Source organism: Tenrec ecaudatus, chromosome 7 (genome assembly GCF_050624435.1).
Source record: "Tenrec ecaudatus isolate mTenEca1 chromosome 7, mTenEca1.hap1, whole genome shotgun sequence".
Taxonomy (NCBI): Eukaryota; Metazoa; Chordata; class Mammalia; order Afrosoricida; family Tenrecidae; genus Tenrec; species Tenrec ecaudatus.
Genome location: NC_134536.1, coordinates 47,599,656 through 47,625,732, shown reverse-complemented (window position 1 = coordinate 47,625,732; position 26,077 = coordinate 47,599,656). Strand labels below are relative to the sequence as shown.

General features: G+C 36.6%; 1 protein-coding gene across 1 annotated transcript in view; it reads right to left on the bottom strand.

Moving 5' to 3' along the window:
* Window positions 1-26,077, bottom strand: part of TRDN (triadin) — a 179,541-nt gene that overhangs the window by 58,384 nt on the left and 95,080 nt on the right. Inside the window, exons 3-4 of the mRNA XM_075553734.1 lie at window positions 25,025-25,192; window positions 23,996-24,028 (exon numbers count right to left, since the gene is read on the bottom strand). Coding sequence (XP_075409849.1) covers window positions 23,996-24,028; window positions 25,025-25,192 — 201 coding nt within the window. The remainder of the gene's footprint in view (window positions 1-23,995; window positions 24,029-25,024; window positions 25,193-26,077) is intronic.

Here is a 26,077-nt window from a genome sequence, read left to right as displayed (position 1 = left end):
ATTTCCCAGTAATGACAATAAAAAAAAATGTCTTCAGACATTGCCACACTCTGGCTAGAGGGGAAATGTTCTGGAATACACGCTCTAACCATGTATGTACTTGGCACCCAATATGTGGTTAGTCTGAGTGATGTGCTATATAGAAATGTAAAATGCTATATAGAAATGTAAAATGCTATATAGAAATGTAAAATGGATTTTGAAAACTTTGGACCAAAAATAGATCACTGATAACTTGATTTTACTCACGTATATAGGGCCACTATCAGTCAACAATGACTCTCCAGCAAAGAGTTTGGTTTGGATTTTGTATAATTTACAGTGGTAATACTTGGACGTAAGCACTATTTGGAAACGAGTGAGAGGATTGTAGATGTGCCTACTTGGCTATGTTGTTGTTGCCAATCTATTCGACTCACCCACATGCTGCCATGAAGGTATTTGAAGATTCTGCTAAAGCTTCTCGTCAGCTGGCTTTTAGTAAAGAAATCATTCTGGGTAATTTGGATGGATCGTATACTTCCATTGGCATGACCTAAGAGCAGTCTGAGTTTCCCTGGGGTGAAAAGAAATTTTGTCTGTGTATGAGAGCTCCTGCCAGGACCCGAGGCATTCCATCCTTGCCATGATCTTCCCGTGTAGAAAGCCTGTCCTCTGCATGTCAGACTTGTGTCTCCCAAGCCCAGAATTAATTTGCATAGGTCTCTTAATACAAACATAGGATCTCCTGTAGTTCTGCTTCTTGTGTTGATCGCTGACGGAAACCCCTAAGTAAGAGGTGCTATTAAAATTAATTATATATTTGTTAATGTAACTATTAGAAATTTAAAAATTATATATCTGGATCACAGGTATTGTTTTGGGGCAGAATTGATTTGGTTATAAAACCAACCCCCGAACTCTTTGCTGTCTAGTAAATTCTAACTCATTAGAAGCCTGTAGAAAGAAGTAACTTCTCCATAAGGTGTCTAAAGGTGTAAATATTTACGGAAACCGACTGCAGTATCTTGCTCCTGCGGACTGCCTCGGGGGCTCAAGGTACGGCTCTTCTGGTTAGCAACTGAGTGCTTCACCTGCTGCTCCACAAAGGCTCCGTGGTCTGCTCATGAAATTCTAATACCAAACTCACCCCCCTGGAGTCCGTGCTGACTCACAGCGACCCTAGAAAACAGAGTAGAACTACTCCTGTGGGTTTCTGAGGCGGTCCGTCTTTACAGGAATACAGAGCCTCATCTCCACCCCCTCACCCCAGTATATTTGAACTGCTGACCTTGCAGATCATCCAGCGTGTGACCCGCTACCCCATCAGTCCTTTCTCTGTAACATTTCTTCAGAAACTTTTGAAGCCCCTTTGTACATGAAAGGAAGGTGACCCACAAGTAGAAAACATATTCTCACTTTGGGCACATTTTATGAGTACATTTTTCCTTAAAATATAATTAAAATAGACAATACCGAAGAGAATTAACTAAAAATGTCAATGTATTTCAGAGCATGTAGTTTTCCGCTGCTATAGCCAGAGTAGACACAACCCACTTCTGCAACTCAGACCACTCTCCAGAGTCCCATTTCCCCCCTCTGCTATTGCCCTTTGCCTTCATACAAGTTAATGCATTCCACATTGCTGGCACATCCAGTGAGCTGTCTTACAAGTGAAGGTCATGAATTGAAGAAAAATAACAACCATAAAATTTCTACAGTTCACTCGTGACAGAGGTTGACACCTTATATGTAGTGTTTATACAGATATCATCACTTTAAGTACAACAAATCACTAAGTCCATTGAGATTCTAATAGAAGCAAATGTTACATACATACACTTAAACAGAAACTATCATAGAAGATGAGGGACATGTATTTGTGATGATTCGATCTGAAGGAGAAATTAAATCTCTCTCTATGCGCTTTCTTGCACCACTGCCTTTTACTGGGGGTTGAATTCCACGACTGATGTCACTGTCTGTGGCTATCAGTTGACAGAAGAATCCAATGACGCCTCCACACAGTATGTCAATTCTCTGTCCTTACACTGTAGCCAGGAAATGATGAACCTTTCGGGCGCCTGTTCAATTGAGTAACAGCATAATCCCAATATAGACTTCAGAATTTTTTTTCTCTCATGCGTAGACCATGCCTGATTTGCTACCCCCAATTGCTTTTTCCAGCAAGGAACTATTTATATAGGAATTGAAAATGAAATTATTGCCCTATGGCTCTTGACAAACTTCAAAGCAAAATATGTTTTTAATATTAAAATGCTGTTATTGTTTGCTGCTGGTAGTTACTCATCAATTCTGACTTACGGTGATCCCTTGTATGCAGCATAAACCTGCTCCACAACGTTTCACAAGGTTGCCCCTTCACTTTACCAAGCATGATGTCTGCTCTGGGGCCTGGCCTCTCCTGACATATCCACAGTATGTGAGACAAAGTCTCAGCATCCTTACCTCTAAAGATCATTCTGGTTATGTAGCTTCCAATAGAGATTTTTGTTTGTCGGTTTGTTTGTTCTTTGGAGATTCCATTGTACTTTCAATATTCCTTGCCAGCACCATAATTCAAATGCATTCTTTGATCTTTTTGATGTCCGAATTTCACATGCATATGAGTTGATTGAAATGACCATGGTTGGGGTCAGGCCCACTTTCGTCTTCAAAGTAACCTCCTTCTTTTCCACACTTTAAAGACGTCTTGTGCAACATATTTACTCAACGCAACTTCGTTTGATCTCTTTACTATTGCTTCCCTGGGAATTGACTGTGGATCCAAGCAAGCCAAAATCCTTGCCAACTCCACTATTTTCTCCATTTTCGTGATATCGCATTGGTCCATTTGTGTGGGTTGGGTCTAATTTACATTGTGTTGAAATCCATACTGAAGGCTGCAGTCCTTCAATGTCATCAGCAAATACTTCAAGTGCATCTCACTTTCAGCAAGGTTGTGTCATCTGCACATCTCATTGTTATTAAGCGTCCCTCCAATCCTGAAGCCACATTCTTCTTCGCATAATGCAGCTTCTCTAATTATTTGTTCATCATACTATGCTATCATACCAAATTATGCTCATCATGGTTTGGATAAGTATAGTGAGAGGATACAACACTGATGAACATCTTTATTTAAATCATGTAAGATTTCCTTGTTCTTTTCTCACCAATTCCTTTAGAGCCATGTACAAGTTCTGCATAAACAAAATGTAGTTCCCATTGTTCTAAATTTTGTCCATAGTTAGCTATGTTCCATACCATTTATTGCCTTGGCATTGTCAATGAACACAAATAAATATCTTTCCGGTTTTCTTGGCTCTAAGCTAAGATCCCTCTGACATCTACAATTATATCCCTTGTTCCACATCTTCTGAATCTCACAGCTCCCTGTCAATGTAGTGCTGCAACCACTGTTAGATGTTCTTCAGCAAAAGTATACTTGCATGTAATATTGACATTGATAAGACATGTTATAATGATATTGTTCTATAGTTTGCATATTCTATTGGGTCACCTTTTTTGGGAATGGGTACAAATATCCCGTCTGTTGGCCAAATAGATATCTTCCAAATTTCCTAGCATAGATGAGTAAGTGCTTCCATAATTTCATCAGTTTGATGAAACATTTCAATTGACACCCCATCAATTCCTGCAGTCTTGATTTTGGCTTATGCTTTCAGTGCACCATGAATTTCTTCTTTCAGGACCGTTTATTCTTGCTCATAGACTACCTTGTGAAACAGTGAAATGTGGACTAGTTGTTTTTGTTACAGAGACTCTGTGTATTCTTTCGATCTTCTTTTAATGATTGTTGGCATTATTCAAAAACAGAGACTTGCAGCTCAATATGTGGTGTGTGAAACATTAGTGCTACCTGGAAGTTTTGTGGCAATGCAGAATCTGGACTCTACCATAGACCATTTGAACAAGATTCCAAGATGAACTGTATTTATATTAACATTTGAGAAACTTTTATCGAGGCAAGATTTTCCACTTTGGTACATAAATCTAAAATCACCTAAAAATGTAATAAACTGAAGATATCTAGAGAGTTTTAACCCTATGCAATGAATTGATGATGTTTATCTTTGACTTGGGAATCTTTAAAAAAAAACAACAAACTCTAGATGTTTCTGATGCATGGCTACATTGATCTATGAAGAGATCAAAGTTTATTGATTTTATATTATACAGTTAACGGTAAATAAGATTAGATGTATCAGCATATTTTAATTCATTTTTAAAAGATCACTAGTATGCAAATATTAAACTATTATTTTTTCTTGAAAAAGTTTCACAAATTTTACCAAATATAAGTAATCAAATGCCACAAAATAAAATTCAAAATATATTTATGTTGGGTTTGATAGCTGTTTCAAAATTTTAATACAATATTTACTATCTGAAATACAAATTCTAATTCAGAATTTTTAATGCTAAATATACATATACATTTATGGGCTTTAGCATCCCTGATGGTAACTACCCTTATTATACCTGACATTTATGTCTACTTAACTATAAATACCGATTCTCAAATGGGACTGGTGCACTTTAGACTCGTAATTATAAGTAGTACACCTTTCTTAGAAGTTTTTATTAAACTATGTTAGATAAAAGTATCAGAACATCATAAAAATACAAATACCTACAGATCATCTGGTATTTTTATTAAATATTGAGGATTCCAAAGAAAAATTTTCTGTGAACACTCTTCAGTTATCCACCAAATAGATAACTGTTTGCTCAGTAATTTATCATATTCTAACGTTTGTGTCTTAGTAATAATTGAAAGAATATTACAAATAGAGCTTTGTTTAGATGAATAAATAATTAGACTTTTAATGTTACAGTGAGAGAAATTGTAAGTAGACATTTTATATTATCTACTCTTGTGAGATTTCTGGACAAAAGCTAATGATATAAGACATTCTTTGAAATCTACAACCCTCATAATAATTTAATAAACTGGCTTGTCATTTAAAAAATCAGATTGCTGCCCTGGTGACAGAAGTTATCCTTTCAGCTTCTTGAAGCTGCCATTTTACAATCTTGAATTGATAACATTTTGAATTTATTAATAATGTCATATTGACAGAGAAAAATTGAAGGCTCTAAACTATGTCAATCTTAAACAAAATTACACACTCCCTAACTACTTAGCAATAAGCATTGCTGTCATTGTAATTAGATCAAAACTACCTATCATAAGAAAATACATGTAACAAAATATCTCAACTTCACTGTAAAGCAAGTTTATTCTTTTTTAAATTTAATCATGTTATTGCGGGCTTGTACAACTCATCACAATCCATACATCCATCCATTGTGTCAAGCACATTTGTACATTTGTTGCCATCATCATTCTCAAAATATTTGCTTTCTACTTGAGCCCTTGGTGTCACCTCCTCATTTTCCCCCTCCCTCCCTGCTCCCCCTCCCTCATGAACCCTTGATAATTTATAAATTATTATTTCATCATATCTTACACTGTCGGACATCTCCCTTCACCCAGTTTTCCTTAGGCAGTATGTAACCCAAATCTCTTTTTGCCAATTTTGGTCTAATTGTTACTACTGGTGCTTCTCCTATTCTTATTTCTCCTGGGCTCTCATCCCAAGTGACACGTGGAAGTCTTGAGAAATTCACACAAGTTCCTAAATTATTTTTTCATGAATATTTATCAAGAAGTCTTAGTGGTGCTGTGCTTTAGTTAATGCCTGCTAACTGAAAGTCTGGCCCATCAAACCTACTGGCTACACTATGGAAGATTTAGCAAATTGTTTCTTTGAAAATTTTTAGCTCTGGAAGTCTGCCCTGTGGGGCAGTTATACTTTTTCTTATACAGCCTTGTACCAGTAAGTCAGACTTGACTTAATGGCAATGGGTTTAACATTATGGGATTATATATATATATATATTTATCGAGTGGCTAATACATGTCAATGTTGTGTTGACTATTGAAGTTCTAATATGGAACAAAATACTCTTAATAACTTACCCCAGACAAGAATAATATTCCCAAATGTAAATGTTTATTTGATGCCGGGTGGTATAGTAATCCTTTACATTATTAACTGAGTTCAATAATTTTATATACCTATGAGATTAATATTATTATTAAGCTCATATTAATTTTGCAGACAAGAGCTAGTAATATGAGAATCAGATTGGAATTAGGTAGATTGACTCAGGGGTTGATTGCCATGAAGCTGAATTTTAATACATGTCAGAGATGCAAATCAGTTTGTATTGATATGTATTGTATAAATATGTGTAGATTTTACTGTTGAAATGTAATGATTTTTTATTAAATTAGAATACTAAAAACCTGCAAGTTTTCATATTGTTGTAATAAAATAATTCAATAATCATTACAGCCAGATATTACAAATTATTTTAAAATACAACTTTTAAAAATTTAGTTTCAGCAACATATAAAATCATTATATCATTGTTCTTGCTTACCAGGACTTCTTAAGCATGATGACCTTTACCAGAGACTGATTTCTCCTGAAACTATTGCCAAAATATGTGAGACAAAGTTTAGTCACCCTGGCTTCTAGGAGCATTCTGACTGTACTTTATCCAAGACAAATCTCTCTGTCCTTTTGGTAGTCTGTGGTACGTGCAGTATGCTCTGCCAGCATCATAATTCAGTGGCACCAGTTCTTCTGTGGTCCTCCTTATTCAAGCACCTGCTCTCACATGCCTATGAGTTGATTGCAATACCACAGCTTTGATCAGTTGGACCTAATCCTCACGGTGACATCCTCTCCACCACCTTCAGAAGATCCTGTGCAGAGCATTTACTCAGGGCAGTGCGTTCTTTGATCTCGTGACTGCTGCTTCATTGCATGGCGATTCAAGCAAGATGAAACCCTTAATATCTCCTGTCTGTTCTCTATCAAAAAGTCACCTTTTGGTGCAAGGATTTGGGCTTTCCTAAGTAGAGTCGCAATCCATATGGAAGGCTTCAATTCTTTATCTTCATCAGTAAGTGCTTCAAGTTCTCCTCACTTTCAGTAAACAAAGTGGTGTTATCTGTATATTGCGGGTTGTTAAAAAACAGTTCTCTAATCCAAATGGGCATTCCCCCACACTGAATTGAGGGTCTTTGACCTCTGGGCCTTCTAAACCACAGAACAATCTTCAAAGTTATTGGATACAAGGTGGTTTACAATCGCCACTAACACCTGGTATGTACAACTATTCAGGAACATTTGCTTTAAATGGAAATTACATGAATTTGGAGGTAAATAATGACTACTTTCCATCACTTGTATATCAGTTTGTGGTGATGTTGTGGCTTATGTGTTGTTATGGTGCTAGAAGTTGTATCATCAGTATCTCAAATACCAGTAAGGTCACCCAAAGTTAACAGGTCTCAGCAGAGTGTACAGACTAAGATTAGACTAGGAAGAAAGAATTGACTCCCTACTCTAAAGGGATTAGCCAGTGAAAATCTTATGCATAGCATCAAAATATTGCCAGATACTGAAAGCCTAATGAATAGAAGCAGAGCATAGTTAAGAGACAATACCAGGAGATGATCCACTAAAGTCAGAAGGCTCTCAAAACATACAATCAAAATTCATTGATAATTACTGGCAGTTGGAAACAGAGAAAAAGGAAGAGTAGTGGAAAATATGACCTTGATTATAGAAACCAAGCTGGATATTGCATGTTAGAATTTTGCAAGTTCAACAAATACCCTTTTCTGTAACACAAACAGTGATTATGCAAACAGACGTCTGCTGATGGAAAGTAACCAAATTGGTTACATATGTGAGAAGAGATGATGGAATAGCTCAATATCATCAGCTCAGGCTGACTGTGAAACAGACAATCAATTATGTAAGTTCAGGTTAAAACTGAAATTTAGAGTATGTTCACAAGAGAGAAGGTGCAACTTTGAACCTATTCAACCCGACTTTCGAGACCATCTCGAGAGATTTGCTTCTATGAACACTAATGACAGAAAACCCGATGAGTGGTAGGGCAGTAAAACACCATTAATGTAGAAAGCATAAGGCCATGAAAAAGACAGGGAAAAAGAAGATCCATGTATTTGCTACAAGAAACTCGGAAACTAGGTCTTGATCATAGAGTAACTAAGGCAAATGGAGGCAAGGATGAAGTCAAAGAACAGAACAGAAAGTTTCAAAGGGCAGCTGAAAAGACAAAGTCAATATTGTAATGAAAAGTGGAAAAGCCGAGAGTGAGAAAACACACTGAGTGTATTTTAAACTGAAAGCACCCAAGAAAAACGTTAGTTAAATTGCTAAATATCTCAATTCAATCATAGACTCATGGGATATTAGAATTGGAAAGGGCCGGAATATCAGTAAGTCCTGCATCTTTATTTCACAGATGTGAAAACTGAGAACCAGTAAGATTAAGTGACAAACACAGGTGCAGAACAAAAACAAAGATGCCCTTATTGTATTCGCTGGAGTCTATTTTGGTAAGTTTTATAACTTGGATTTGTTCAATGAAAGAGCATGAAATATCAATTATTATTCTAGTGTGCTAGGTCAATGTTACCCTGAGAATAACAGTTTACATTTTGTCATTCATGGTTTGATATTTTCTTCACAGTGAATGTATTTACAGTAACAGTCACTGTGGGTAAACAAAATATGTACTTAATTATTATCTGTTCTCAAAAGTTTCCCTTGCTGGACTAATAAGACATAAAATTACATAGATTTAGAATTATTCTGTGAGTTGCCATGGTTCTCACCTGACTGTACAATATAGAATCTGCAGACCAACTGGCTTTACCACTAGAAAGACCAATTCATTAATTCTAAAATGGAAGGTAATTTTGGATTCCAAATTAAAGCAAACAAAAAGAAAATGGAGATGCTGCTACATCTGCAGTTTTCTCAGTAGAATGCATTGCTGAAAACAAATACCTCTTTTCTTTTCGGGGTTGGGGGGAATCTTAGAGCTCTCTTCTAATTTATTGTGGCTGATACTTTCTTTTTTTTCCCCAAGCCTTTTTTATTGGGAGGTAATACAGATCTAATATCATTCCATAGTTCAATCACGCCAAGCAGTATTGTACATTTGCTACCACAATCAGTTTCAAAATATTCTCTTTCTTCTTGACTTCCTGGGTATCCTCTCCTCTATAACCCCTCCCCCCCTGTACCCTCTGGGAACCTTTATTCCACTTGCTGTCTCTGTAGGTTCATGAATCCTGTGTTTCATATACAGAAAAACAGTAACACGTATAACAAAAATTCAAGAGGGCTATCTCCAATGACAAAGTACATCTGAGCTAAACCCCAATATGAAAAAGAGAGAGAGAGAAAAAACACATAAAATGTTGAAAACCATAGCAGGCCCAATGTGTAAGGGAGGGATCAATTGACACAAGACAAGATAGTGGGTGGTTTTAATCCCATATCAGTGGGTCCATTTATCAGTCCTGGAAAAAATACATACAATGGGGTACCCCCCAAATCTGAATTTGTTTAAAGCTATATATTCAAATTGTTTTTACATAACAACCTTATCACCTTCAAAGTATAAGCCTTTATATTTATGGGAGTAGAAAGTTGAATTGCCTATCTTGAAGTTAGCAACCAACATATAACCCACAATACCACGAGCTGCCTATAAACCATTAATTTTAATACATTTGTCAAATCTCTGATTCCACTCTTGGAAACATTTTTCAAACTCATCTGTTTGGATGGCTGACAGCACCTCCCATGTTTTTTTCTTCCTCTTCTACATCCTCAAATGGCTGGCCTCTTATATCCCTCTTCGTTCACAGAAACAAAAAGAAGTCATACTGAGTGAGTTCACATAAGTAAGGTGCATAGGGAAAGAGATGCACGCGCTTTTTTTTTGCCAAAAACTGGTGCACTGAGATGGCTGCATGAGCAGGTGCATTGTTATGGTGGCAAAACCAGTCCCCCATCTGCTACAAATCAAGCCTTTTTTGTTACACACTGTTATGCTATCTTTTCAGAACCTCTCAATAGAAAGCTTGCTTAAAAGCCTGACCTGGTGGAAAGAACCCCAAACACACTACAACTTGACATTTTCATCTGTTTGGGAAGGTGAGTGATGTCCAGAATGAGGTTTGTCATCAATCGACATTTTCCCATTTTTGAAACAAGAAAACCATTCGTACACTTGAACTTTTCCCATAGTGCTGTCCTTGTAAGCTGTGTTCAACATCACAACAGTTTCTGCAGCATTTTTCCTGAGCAGGAAATAAAATTTCACAGCCTCACGCTGTTCTCTTAAATCAACCATCACAAAGAGCGAGGTTCCAGCAAAACTGCTTTTACAAAACAATTCACTGTGATCACAGAGAACCTTCCCAGATGATGCCACTGGGTGCACCAACTAAGAGCGAGTTGCTTGATGCTCACATAGCAGAGAAAATGCATGCTAAGAAAACTCTGCTCTGCCCAGTGTAATTCCAGGTCTTTTGGAGTGCCCCCTCATATAACATCCCCCTGGGTAATTTTATCGTTCCAAGAAGGGTATGTTACTCAGGCCAGAACACAGAAAGTCAACCATATTTCTTTCCCCGAATCACTTGGGTAAGAGAAAGGGCTCTTTGACTACAGGAAAGGACATTTGATCTCAAGCATCTGGTCCCTCTAGTTGTCATCAAGATGCCAGTCTGTCTGAGGATGAAACAGAACAAATCAGGACCTCCAGGTGAGGAAGTGAAGAGAGCATTTCCAATAGGATTACATAAAAGCTGGTACCCACCTCTCCTGAAGCCAGTCCTGCTGCTGTCGCTCAGTAACTTGAATAAATAATGTTTTTCATTATGCCTTTTTGAGTTGAATTGTGGTCTCTTGCAAACACAATATGTTTTATTAACACACATTTACTTCTGTGCAAAGTCAAGAACCACTGGTGAGAGTTCTCTTTGGGTTTTTGTCTGTCGTCTGTTTAACAAACTCTTTCTAAATAATAATATATAATCAGGAAAGATAAAATTTTAAACCACCTGAAGCCAATAAGACAATTAATTTCTTGTGATTAAAAAATAAACAGTGCAGTAAGCACGGATGTGGACACAGAAGTAAGACTGAAATAAATGAAAACTTTCTCCAAACTCATCTGTCAGTTAGTTGTACTGTGGTAGCCTGTGTGTTGCTACAGAATGTATGTCACTGTTCTACTTCTAGTAAAAATAGGCAGCTAAGAACTGAATGGAGGAGACAAGTATAAAGAAATGAAAGATTTCTACCAACATCTGAAGTCAGAAATTGATCAAGCATGCCTGCCTCAAAACTCCATTGACAATTACTGGTGATTCAGTCTGAAAATTGAAAACAGAGGGATTCAGAGCTGGAGCACAATGTAAACAAAATAACATAATCGAACAAATAGACAACATCATGACGCATAGAGAAAATATTCACTTTGTCAAAGAGTTCATTTTTCTTGGGTCCACAATCAACGCTCATGGAAGCAGCAGTCAGGAATCATACAGCATTGTCGTAAGCACCATTTATAGTATTGAAGAGCAAAAGATGTCCCTCTCAGGACTAAGGTGTGCTTGACCCAAGCCACGGTATTTTTAACCACCTTATATGCCTGAGAGGGCTGGGAAATGAATACAGAAGACAGGAGAAGAATGGATGGATTTTAACTCGGGTGCTGGTGGAAAGTGTCCGGGGCTGCTGGAAGAAGAAGCAAGTCCATAATGCAGGAAGTACAGCCCAAGGCTCCTTAGAAGAGAGGGTGGGCAGAACGTTTTCTCGTGTATTTGGGCACGTTATTGGAAGAGACTAGTCTCTGGAAAAGAACATTGTGCTTGGTAAAAATAGAGAAAGAGGGAAAAAAATGAGGATCCTCAATGAAATGAATTGACCACGGGGTTGCAACAATGATCTCAAACCTGAAAACAACTCTGAGGGGCGCGGGGCCGCGCAGTGTTTCCTTCTGTTATAGCTAGGGTCCCTGTGTCTCAGGGTCGGTGTTGGCCTGACAACACGGCGACATGGAGAACATTCTAAAACAGGGTGCTTCTGTTGTGGGACGTAACAGAATAGGATGGCGTGGATCTACCTAATCACCGTAGCAAAAATAAGAAGTTGATTTTCAGACATTTCAGGAATGGTAATGAGAGACGTCAAAGATCCGCTGAGAGACGTCAAAGATGCGCTGAAGGAGTTTGCAAAACACAGAATAGCAATGAAAATGCCTCCGAAAACAAGCGCAATGGTAGGAGCACTCAGATGCCAATGCCAAGATGTCAATTCCAGAAGCCAGCTATCTGATCAAACAACTGTGAGAGATTCATATTTCTATTCTTTCCAAGGAAATGTGATCAAACAGAATGCAGCAATTATCAAGCAGTATCATTCATATAAAATGCAAATAAAATGTTGCTGATGATCATTTAAAAAATGGTTACAGCAATACATCCACTGGGAGCCATCAGATAGTTAAGCTGATTTCAGAAAAGAACTTGGAACAAAGGATGTCATTCATGATGTCAGATGGATCTTGGCTGAAACCAGAGCATATTAGATGTTTACCTTTCTTTCACTGAAAATTAAACTGTGAGGATCATAGCAAGCAATGAATTATATTAGCATTCAACTGTATGGACCATAACGAGTTATGGAGAGAATTCTGGAGGAGAATTCCAGGACATTTAATTATGCTCATTTAGAACCTGCCCATAAACTAAGAGGCAGTTGTTCAAAAAGATCAATGGAGTATTGCCTGTTTTTAAATCAGGAAATGTGTGTAAGGGTGGGATTCTTTCATGATACTTATCAAACTATATATTGAACAAATGAATCAAGAACTGGACTATAAAAGACAATTGTGGCATCAGGATTGGATAAAATCTCAGTCACAACCTCTGTGGTGCACTTGATTCAACCCAGCTTTCTGGAAACAAAGGGGATGTGAAGTACTTACTGATAGATTACAGCCTTCAGTAAGGATTACATCTCATTCTAAAGACACAACTGGACCAACAAGAGCACCATGGTAAATGGGAGAAAACATTAAAATTGTCATGGATTTCATCTTAGATACACAGTCAATGCTTATGGAAAAAATCCACAAAACCAAATGACATATTGCATTGGGAAAATATTCTAATAAAAAACCTACTTAAAAAGTTCAAAAACGAGGTGCCCAAGGGACCAGGTATAAGGCATCATGCAAAAAAAAAAAGATATGTGTGTATGTATGTGTATATATAGGTATATGTATATATGTATGTGTATATATGTATATATATCATATTAAATGAAGGGGGAATTGCAGAGTGGAGACCCAAGGCCCAAGTGTCGACCAATGGAGATCCCCTCATAGAGGGGTTTAGTAGAGGAGATGGGTTAATTAGGGTGTGAGGTAGTATCGATGAAGAACACAACTTTCCCCCAGATCCTGGATGCTTCCTCCCCCCAACTACCATGATCCGAATTCTACCTTGCAGGGCTGGATAGGACACAGGCTGTACACTGGTACATATGAGGGTTGGAGGTACAGGGAATCCAGGGTGGATGATACCTTCAGGACCAAGGGTGTGAGGGACGATGCTGGGAGAGTGCAGGGTGAGTGGGTTGGAAAGGGGGAACTGATTACAAGGATCCACATGTGACCTCTTCCCTGGGAGAGGGACAGCAGAGAAGGGGGGAAGGGAGACTCCGGATAGGGCAAGATAATGACAAAATAACGATGTATAAATTACCAAGGGCATATGAGGGAGGGGGGAATGGGGAGGGAGGGGGGAAAAAAAAAGAGGACCTGATGCAAGGGGCTTAAGTGGAGAGCAAATGCCTTGAGAATGATTGGGGCAGGGAATGTATGGATGTGCTTTATACAATTGATGTATGTATATGTATGGATTGCGGTAAGAGTTGTTTGAGTCCCTAATAAAATGTAAAAGAAGAAAAGAGAAAAAAATGATTAGGGCAAAGACTGTACAGATGTGCTTTATACAATTGATGTATGTATATGTATGAACTGTGAAAAGAATTGTATGAGCCTCAATAAATTGTTAAAATTAAAAAAAAAAAGTTCAAAAACAAATATGTCACTTTGAGGACTAGGGTGTACCTGACCAAAGTCTTGATATTTTCAATTCCCCCACAGGCATGTGAAAGTGGAGTGAATAAGGAAGATGAAAGAAAATTATGCACTTGAATTGTGGAACTGTTGAATAATATTAAATATCTCATGGGCTACCAGAATAACAATCAAATCTGTCTTAAAAGATGTACAAGTAGAACAATCCTTAAAGGCAAGGATGTTGAGCCTTCGTCTCACATACTTTGGGAATATTATCAGGAAGGACCATTGCCTGGAGAAGCTCCTTATGCTGGGGACAGTAGACGGTCAGAGAAAATGAGACTCCTCATGGATTGTTCCAGTGCTTTAGCGGTCGGCTCCAACCTAGGAATGACTGTGAGAATGGAGCGGGACTGAGCAGTGGGCTCCCTGTTGTCCACAGGGTGGCCACGAGTCAGAAAGAACTAGCTCTATGGCACCGAACAGCAATAGCCTTTCACTCAGAGCCCCCTCAGTTACTCTGGTTACCTTTGTTCCAACAAGAACTACAATAAATGTTTGCACCTTACCAGAGATGCCTCAAATAGTTTATTTCCCTAGAGCTTTTGTTTCCTTTTGTCTGTTCCTTCAGGCTCTGATTCCCACCCCCCCCCCCCTTTTCTTTGTGTCACCAGGATCCTATTTGTTTGGATAAACTCTTTCCATTAAAGTTCCTGATATTCAGATGGTCCAGAATTTGCTGTGCTTCCGGCTACCTGAGAAGTTACCCTGGATCCTATGTCAAATACCCGTGTCTTCTCAATGTTGAGCCAGCACAACCTATTGTGTACTCTCCAGGGTTTGCCTCCTGTAGTCACAGGGCTAATGAATATTGGAATGGATGGAGACGATGAGGTTCTTGTACAGCAGGACGATAATGTGAGTGTGTGCGGTGAGAGTGCTTGTTCAGGGGAGAGGACCAAAAAGAAATGAGCCCATTTAATAACAGTACCAGGTCTACTTAGCAGCCAAGGAGCACGGGGTGTTGCAATATTCAAGTAGCAGCCACTGCTGGTCAAAAGGTTGGCAGTTCATACCCACCAGCCAGTCTGCAAATGATCTGTATTTGTGAAGATTACAGCCTTGGGAAACCCTAAGGGGTAATGCTACCCTGTCCTGTAAGTCTGAGTGGACTAGTTTTTAGGTTTGGACTTAGCAACCAGTATTTCTAAGGCTATGCATTTTAACAAGTTTCATCATCTTTCTCGTGTGCCTCTTTCCATTCACCATCTTTCTGAGCCTGGTATAAACTGCCAGCAAAGATAAATACAGTGAGGCCTCTAGTGTGCAAACTTTCCCATCTCCCTCCCTCCTGATGAAGCCCTACAACCTTCTCAATGGCCTAATCCTAAAGCCATGAATATTTATGATGCTCAAATCTCCTGGCTCTTTCTTATTCATCCTGCTTGCAAAGAGCTTTTATGGATGTGATAAAGTAAGAAAAATACACAATGGAAGGACCGAGTTTAAATTTACTAGGTGCTTTCCAACCGGAGGAGCTTCAGGGCAATTTTCAAACATAACCAAAGAGAATTAAATTTGTTTTTCTCTGAGTAGAAAGTGGGCTCTTCCCAAGTCATGGACATGCCTCAGATCCACTCTCGCAGCTGACGGGTCTGCCTATTTGGATCCCGTTCCTCTGTAAGCACAGTTTCTTTTTCCAAGGACAAGTAGTTAGGAGGCAAGGAAGTGAAATATAAAGTAGAGGGGCTTCTAGTTTGTTGTTTGTTTTACTCTAAAGCAGGAGATAAATTTGTGACACACAGGCCACTAATGCACTAATGATAGATCTGCCTTTCTCGTCCAGCACCCCGACACCCCCCCGCCCAAACGGCGTTGGCATAGTTCTCCAAGAGTGATATGATTTTTATCAACCTTAATGTTAAGTGACAGGAAAAGTCACTATGGAATGCGATTTCTTGTTAGTGGAATATTTTCTTCTAAAAGTAAATGTTCTAATATGACATAAATGAGAGCCTTCTGTATATACTTAGTGTAGACTGGGTTTAAGTAACACGGACCTGTAAAAGGAGATAAATATCTCCATTATGTGGTACTGTTGTCACACAAAAATTAAAGCTACCTACCTGCTGAAAATACTATTGCTTCTGCAACCGCTACCCTAGCCTGAAAAGTCAGCATCACATGTAATTAAATAGAATTATGAAAGGAAAACTATTTTATTGCTGAAAAGCAATAGAGGAATACTAAGATACTTTTGGTAAATTGATATAATACTAAATTTGTTTTAAGAATACTGATTTCTCTCTCTTTGTGTGTGTGCATATATGTATGAGAGAGAGTTTGTGTGTGCGTGTGTGCGTGTGTGAGTCTGTGTGTAAACCTTGTTATAACCTTAACCTGTGGTGTTTATGAGAAATTAGAGAATAAAAATTAGTTTTTCGTACTTATAAAAGCATATTGCATTCATTTTCAACAATATGATCATTGTTCATGATTGCATTGTCTTTTACCTCAGCTTATATGAGGGGGCTATAAAATTTATGGAAAAAATCTAATTTTGCACAAATTTTTGGAAGTCTTGCTATGTAATAACCTTATACGAAGACAGGCCATCATATTCTCATATTATTCTCAAAGTCTGACGTTCAGATTTCCTTCTTCATTTACGTACGTGTAGCCGAGGAAGATACATAACAAGATGGACCGACACAGTGGCAGCAACAATGATATCAAGTGGAGCCATGATTTTGAGGATGCTGCTGAACCGGGCAACATGTCATAATGTGGTGTGTGGGGTCTGTCTGGGTCAAAGTGAACAGAACCATTCCTAAAAGCACCTTTCATGATCAAGTTCTTCTATATATCTTGATAATATGACCTTTGTTATGATAGTGAATACTTCAATTACAGAGTACTATATTACATGGATCTTCATTTAGGGTATGAACAATATGTACCTAATTAGCAATACCATATAAGAGGGTCTGTATAATCATTTATTTATTATCTTATCGAACAAACATTTATCACCTTGGTAAGGTTGAAAGTAAGCATTTAAATATTCTTTTTCAGCTAGTGAATTGCTTGCCACATAGGAAACACTTGAGCAGATTAATTGGGAATGAAATATGTTGATTGAGTTTACCACCAGAAAAGATATTATATAGCAGTGTCTTGTCACAGTGGCTATTTAAAATATTTTAAATCTTAAGTCTCCTTGCATTGTTCTCACACAATACCCAAAGTGTAGCCAGAAAGGGCATGTTTACTTCCTATTAAAATGATCCTTTTTTTAATATATACTCCTTTAAAGGATTTGAAATTAATAATTTATCAAGAGGTCACGAGGGTGGGAGGCGGGGAAGGAAGGTAAAAAGAGGGGCTGATAACAAGAGCTCAAACAGAAAGTAAATGTTTAGAAAATAATGTACACATTATATACAAATATGTACATGTGTACAAATATGGTTCGTGCAATTGATTGTTATGAGCTGTAAGAGCCCCCAATAAAATGATCTCAAAAAAATAAAATTAAAAAATAAAGGATTTTGGAAAATTGTCTCCTTTCACATTTTGAAAATAGCTTCTATAATTTCTCATCATAATTCTAAGAGTTGCAAACATCATTTACAGATTATCTGCAAAGTTAATATATATATTTCTTTAAATGTCTGGTTCATGAATTCTAAATATGTTTTGACATCTTTCAACATCTGTTTAAAATATATGTATCACCAAATTCTTCTTAACATTTGGAAATTTTACTTTTTTTCTCTTCTCTTTGAATTTATATTTTCTTTTTTTCCCTTGAAAAATTCCAGGCCTGTTATGGATGCAAGTAGCAGCTTAAACCCCCAGACCTGCCTGCTCCTATACAGAGAATGAGACAAGAATAAGACAACTATGTCTGTGGTTGAATTTGTTTTCCCCTTGTAATATGCTATCACACATTTCTGAAAAATGTATATGTATATATTCCAATGATAATTTTATATTATTGTGTAACTATAAGGATATAAAGGTTAACATTATTGATTACATAAATAACTAAATTTTAAAGTGAAATCTAAGAGATATAGGTACAGACAGTTCATGCATCTATGGATAAAGGGATTTATAGCTAAAAAGAGATTGGGCTCATGAAATTATTATCCCTTTTTGTTTTTTTGCATTTTTTACACAAATGCTGAGAGTCTGTGCATATAAATATGTGCTCATGTTTATATATGTGTACTTCATGTATATATCTATATATAGTATACACTTTCACTATGGGAAAGCTGTTCAATGTCAAAGTTATATCAAAATCACAAAGAAAAGCAACAAAATTATTTTAAATAGGTTCTCAAATAATTGATCAATGCTACCTCAATTTGTGGTGGAAAGACTGGATAAACAAAATTATTTACTAAAGAAGTTATTACTCAATTCTGAAAATCATTTATTTCTTATGTATCTGAAAATAAAAATGAGACCTTCTGAGTGACCCTATTCTAACTCATTGGTTGTGGTAGCGATTCTTATCAGGGTTGCCCTTTGTAACTAGTGTACTTAGAGAGGGTTGAGAACATGAAGCCATTGCTGTTTTCACTATTTATTGGATAAAAATATTTTATCTTATTTGCTGTTACTTTACTTCTTGCTTTATGCAGCTTTTGTCTAAATTTTAGAGCTGCTACTTCCTTGATTTATGGAATGTTTTCCACATAAGCTAACAGCAAGGCTAAACCTTGTTTTGAAGCCTCTCATCTAAATAAAACATTGTTTGTTAAAAAATATACAGATATATTGCACAATTAAATTAAATTTTAGTTTGTATTTAAAGAAGCTACGAAGAAAACAGCAAGTAATAATAAATACTTGTTAGATGGGTTATAATACATACATAAAAACTTAAACATTGAATGGATTTAATATAATAAGCTTATCTTTATTATAAAATATAAGCAAGTCAATATTCAGTTGTGAATTATTTTATTTACGTTTATGTCATGTATTATGTAAATAAATTTTAAGCTGTTTTTGAACCTGTAAGTATGGCAAAATCTCGGTATTCCTTCAATATGTGATAAAACCAAACCAACCAAATCTCTCACTGCTACAGAGGGATGCTGACCATAGAGACCCAGTAAGACAGGACAGAACTGCCCTGTGAATTTCTGTAACTGTTCACAAGTAGAATCCTTGCACTTCTCCCTCAGAGCAGCTGGTGATAGTGAGCTGCTGAACTCTCGGATTGTAGCCCAATGTGTTATCACCAGGGAATGTGAAACTCTAATGCTATACTTTGAGAAGTGATTAAATGAAAATCAAATATAAGTGAAATAACTTCAATAATCTCATCCATTTTCATATAATTTTATAAGACATTAAGCAAAAAAATTGTAGATATATATACTGTGTCTATGTACATATATATGAATCCAACATCTAATATAGTTTACTTTTTGTTAGTAGGTGATATAAAATAGATATAATAGTGATATATAATTAAGTGAGTACATATTTACATATTACACATGCAATCAAACTGAGAGACTTGATTCGACAGCAGTATATAATTTAATTTTTATCTATAGGAAGTTGAAATCAGCCAGCATTATATATTAGATTAAATAAGAGGTTTGACTACAATTCAATGAACTCTTATGATTCAATTCGATAGGGTGGATTTTAAATTTGTTACTGAACAATACAAAATTCATCTGAAAGAAGTCACCAAGTGTGACGGCCATGGGCTTATTCGATGCATTTTGAAAAGCTTAGCTGTTTTAGATAGCATCCTAGTTATATTTCCAAGTTCAATGTCACCAACATCCAGGGATCTGGTTGTTTCACTGAACTTTCTTCAAAGTCAATGACACCTCCCTAGACACTCATTTTGAAAAGTGAAAAATAATTTGTTTACAATCAAATTTTTAAAAGCCATGTTTAGCTTCAAGAATTGCCTCCTGAAGTTCTTTTTGCTATGCTGACCTGGGATTCTACCTCAAAAGGCACGTCTTCAGTGTCATCCAGTGGAACTTGCCTCAGCTCTAGCCATTCTGTCCTCCCATTTCTCCGACTCCAGGAAATCTCACAATAATACAAAGCACCTCCGGCCAACACGGAACTCTTCCCTTGAGCACACATATGCATTAGCGAGGGCAGGAAGGTCCACTACCATGGTGAAGGTGTTTTCCCTTTTTTTGAAACAGTAAGTAGTCCTGTTACAAACTCAAGCTGTGCTCTTAGGTAGATCACTAGTTTAAGGAAAGGTCTGATTTGATTCCTTTAAAACGACCTATGCTTGGCCCTCCTCAGAAAAGGAAGCTCCTCATACTCAGGATGTGTGCCCTGATGTGGACGGTGCTCTTTGGAAGGATTGATCCCCCAAATAAGGGACAACTCACTGTACTCACAAGCAGAGGGTTTGTTTTGTTTTTTTTTTTAACAAATGTGGTTTACAGTGGAGATTGTTTTTCATAGTTATCATTTAAAGATACAATAGAATGGAAAATATCACATTTTAAGTTGTTTATACTTAAGTTTTCAGTGTCCTGATCCCTGCTCAGGGAGTGTCTGGTGACAGAATTTAGTATTCTTAAGATTTGACATGTGGATGCAGAATAGAAAGTCACCAGGTACTACAAATTGGATTTTCTTAGTCATGTTTAAAAATTCTTAATCTTTTAAAAACAGTGTTTTATTTTCTTTTCAAAATTTCTTTACAAACAATAGAACACAAATGTTCAGCTTTACTTAAGCAGATGCTGACCTCTCTCCTCACCACATGGGGTAAAATCCAAGAATTGATAAGATATGCATTAGAAAAATATATATATATGATACTTTATGTAGCATGAAAAGAAATAAACCTAGCCATAACTAAATTCAACAAGACTATCCAGATTAATATATTTATAAATATTGGGGAGAGAGTAAGGGTTTCCTGAGGCATGATTTCAGGAACCTAATAACTCAAGATAGATTTCAGTCACTGCGTCTTGGTTCAAAGATTATTTGTTTTTACAAATACAGCTCAGAAAAGTAGTTCCTCAAACATAGATTTTAAAGCTACTAGTCATTATCTAGAATCAATAGCAGGTTTATATGCTTATTTCAGTTAGAAAAGATGAAGAAAATAGGTAATGCTTTTACACTTATAAATTGATACCACAAGAATATCAGAAAATCATATTCTCCCAAAATGTGTATCTTGGATCGAATAAAGTGTAACTTATTTTCTTTTGACTTGAATTTTCCCTTTGGCATTATTTTTAAATTAACTTTTCTCATATAGATTAGCATAAATTAAAAATTTCCATAAAGCTGTTTCTCTATTGTTTCATAAGTCTTGGGTTGCCTTTCTCACGGTTGTTTAAAATGGTTTTTCAATAAATAACAGTAATGCTCACTAGGGGACTCATTTTAAAACTATGTGTTTAGACACAGTGTACTATACTCTCTTGAAGGATTATATACAGGAAAGTAGGAACAAAATTGATTTAATCACCTAAATATATTCTATTCTCCATATTAGCAAAGTGATATGGCAACATGGATCATTAACGAAGGATTTTTTAATATATGAGCTTTATTTATTGTCCACCTTTTGAATGCATATGGGGTGACTGAAAATACAATGACTTGAATTAAATACATTTTTGTCTTCAAAGTGATTTATTTTACTTTAAAGAAATATTCATTTTCTCCATTGTTGCTCCAAGGGCATTGGCTGTAATCAAGTTACCATACTTGAAATACTTCCCAAGTTGACTAGATTCTTTGCTTATCTTGATATGACTAGGGGTCCACTCTTGAGGGGTTCCCTTCTTTATATTGAGGTGTGATCCATATCAAAGGCTGTAGTCTTTGATCTTCATCCATAAATCCTTCATGGCCCCTTCACTTTCAACAGCAAGGTTTATCATCTACATATCAAAGGCTGTTATCTTCCTATTATCCAGTTATTAGAATATTTATTCTTAGATTATTGACCCAGCGTGCTAAAAACCAAACAAACAAACTCACTGCCATCTAGTCAATGCTGATTCATAGTGACTCCCCAACCCCTATGGTTTTCCAAGATTGTAGCTGTTTATGGAATGAGAAATACCAGTCTTTCTCCCACAGAGCTGGTGGTGATTTCAAACTACCAGCCATTTGGATTGCAGGCCCGTGCATAACCACTGCACCCCGGCGGCTCCTTCTTGTTCTATGTGCAAATTGAAAAACTATGGGGAAGATTCACAATACTGGCACAGACCTTCCCTGGTTTTAAAGGATATCCCTTTGGCCTCTTGGTCTATGTATAGGTTTACACGTGAGCACAATCAAGTGTTCTCGAATTCCTATTATTCAAAGCTTTATTCATAATTAGGTATAGCCAACATAATTGAATGTCTCTGACTAGTCAACAAAAGACAGACACACATCTTTCTGGTATTCTGTGATTTGAACTAAGTTTTATCTGACATCAGCACTGATGTCCTTCAGTCCAGGACCTTTTCTGCGTCCAACTTAAATGCTTTAAGTTTCTTTGTCATTGGACTGCCACAAACATGTTTGGAAATCTTTTTAGAATAAGTTTACTTGCATGTGCTATTAATAGTATTCTATTAAATTGATGTTCTTTGAAATGGGTGAAAATATGGATCTCTTCATGTTCTTTGGCCAGGTAGTTGTTTTCTAATTTTTTCCATACATTAGTGAGTATATTCAGCATTGTGTTCTTTTAATAAAACATATCGATCAGTACTCTACCAATTCCAGGAGCCTTGTCTTTCTACCCATGCCTTCCGTGCAGCTTGGTCTTCTTTATTCGGTACCATCAGTTGGGTTTGTTTGCTTATCACGTTACCTACTCAAATGGCTGAAAGTCAACTAATTTTTTTGGTACAATGACTGTGTATTAGTTCCATCTTTGGCTGTTTTGTGTTGTTCAATATTTTCCCCATATAATCCTTCAATATTGCCACTTGCAGCTTGAATTTTTTCCTTCATTTCTTTCAGTTTGCGACATGCTAAATTTGCTAATCCCTTTGGTTTTCGAAGGCCAGATCTTTGTACATTTCATTATAATACTTAATTTTTTTTCTTCTCATGCTACCTTTTTAAATGTTTTGGGGTTTACTTAATCATTTCTTCCATTCACCTTACTCTCTGTTCAAGAATAAATCTCTGCATCACTTCTAACATCTATTTAGACTAGTGATTCTCCACCTTCCTCATGCCGCGACCCTCTCATACGGTCCCTCATGTGGTGGTGACCCCAACCATAAAATTATTTTCGTTGCTATGTTATAACTGTACTTTTACTACTGTTATGAATTGGGTGACCCCTGTGAAAGGGTTGTTTGATGCCCAAAGGGGTTGCGACCCACAGGTTGAGAACTGCAGATTTGGACCTTTTTTTTTAATTTAAAAAAGATGTGTGCTTTTTTTCACATACGATGTCCATGATCTCATCCTACAACTCTTTTATCTTCAGTAATTTGTGTTCACTGTGTTTCTATGTTCAAATGGGATGTTTTAGTTTATACTTTAGTTCTCATTGGAATTGTTTTATTCTTTTTCTGCTTCCACTTGTATGTGCATATGAATAATTGATAGTCTATTCCATATTGGCCCCTGGTTTTGATCCACTTGATGACATTTGAAATCTCCATGATCTCTTTCAACAGATAAAGGTGATTTATATCTGTGCATTTCATCTGCTGAGGTACACAGCTAAAGTCACCAGTCATGATATTGAAAATCGGTAGTTGAGTGAATAGACTGTTGGTCTAGCAAAGAAAAATGGCCAAATCAAGTTCATCCGAAGGACCAAGTGTGCATGTGTGTGTTTTCCCTCCTCACAATATATTTTCATCTAATCATTAAGCAAAATCTCTGCTTTAAATATAAGGGCATTACTCAATTGTAATTCATTTGAATAATGCTGAAAACTAACATTATTATAAGAGAAAAACACTTTTCTTCAAAGATGAGAACAACTAACCTTTTCTTTTCAAGGGAGGCTCTTCTATTTCTCCTAAACCAAGGTAAAAACAGAAAATTAGAAAGAAAAAACAAACACGATCAGATAACATTACATCTCTATTCTCCCATTTTCTGTATCCTTTTTGAAAGTTTTAGTTTTGGCAAGCTTAGTCTTCATATTACTTTACTTCCCAAATTCCAGATTTTACATATGAACTTTGTTTATGTACTCCTATTTTAGATAATGTCACTTTTATGAGCCAGCAAGTGTGGCAATGGTCCAACGTCTACATTATGGGTCATATATCATCTGCACTTTCATTCTCTATTGTTCATCTTGACCTCTTACGTGAGGCCAAACAAATAAAAACTCAGCCATCACAGAAGGGTTTGTAGTGCTCAGAGCTTTCTTGGTACTCACACTGAGCAGATGATATCTGATAGACTGATCGTAAAATATGTATTCTAGAAGACAGAATCACAACATATATATCTTTTTAATTTTCACATCCATTCATTGACAGTGAATTGGGTTTATTACTTCTTTCTATTCATTAATAGGTATAAAAAAACCATAGGTCAGTTGTGTAATTCTTGTGACATTTAAAATGTATTATTTTATTCTATACTTTCATTTAGTTAAATAATTTTAATTGTGATTGTGATAGTAGCAGTCTCACTTTCTGTTATTTGAATTGGAATACAATTTATGCATGTATAAATATATATGTGTAATTACTGTTATGGTGTTATTTTATATTTCTAGAGAATTAAACTTCAGAAAGTATATTTTTTCCTCAAAAGGCTCTAAATATAAATGTCTTCTGTGGGTTAATAATAATATGTAATAAGGCCCACTCCACAACAAGATACGCTAACTCTAGCATTAAATTTTGATGTTGCCAAACGGCAGATAAGCTATAAGGCAAAAGATAGAGACCAATATACTCAGTTCAGCACCCTGCCCATGTGCTTAAACATGAGTCAGTCACTCTAACAGATATTTGTTATTTATTTTATCAGTTAAGTCATTCTATGTGCATTTTACCTTTATCAGTGTCCTCATCCCCATCCTCAGTATCATCTTCTTCATCACCATCAGATGAAATGATGTCAGACAACAAAGAAAAGAAGCCATAGATCCAGTCTGTAGTTTCCTCCACAGTGTCATGTACAAGTTTTAGAGGATCTGAGCCGATCTTGGCAATAGAGCTTGCTGAAAATAATTTAAAGCAGAAGAAATATTTTATCATCATTCCCAAGGAAACAAAGAAATATTCTTTCTAGGTTTGTTGTTTTGACACAATAGACAAGTCAGTTTGATTAATTTAAATATACCAGGTTAACCCAATTTTATGAAATTTAAACATTGAGAATATACTTTGTCATGATCCATATACACATTCGGTATGCCTGGTTGTTGTGCACTTGTCTGTAGTTGAAACCACCCAGCCTTCTACAGGAGAAAGATCAGACATTCTACTCCCTCAACGAATTACAGTCTTAGAAATCCACTATGGCTGTTCTAGCCTATCTTTTATGGATACTATGAGGCAGAATTGACTGTAAGGCAGGGAGTTTTATATGCATATTTAATTTAAAAGAAATTGTATTGAACATTTTTACACTTCAGGGCTACCAAGACATGACTTCCTATTGAGTATATTATATTTTAGATAAGAGTTCAATACAGAGAACAAAGAATTCATTACACTAGAGCCATGTCATCCACAGCATGTGATTTACATATTATTGTATTTACATATATTGTATTGACATGTAATTATTGTATGCTTTTTTGATGTTCCAAAATTGAAGATATTATTGTTAGCCCATATTATTCTAGCCAATACTGTGGGGAAAGTGGCATTGCAAACTATCAGAAAAACAGCGGATTCTCTGGCTTGAATACACTAGCTGTGGCCACTTCATGATGATACTCAGGTGTCATCAAGTTGGATCCAACCCATAGACACCCTGGGCACAACTGGATGGAACGCTTCCCAGTCCTGTGCCACCTGCACAATTGCTCCTGTGCTTGAGCCATTGACGCAGCCACTGCACCACTCCCTTCATCCAGGGCTTTCCTCTTGTTTTGACT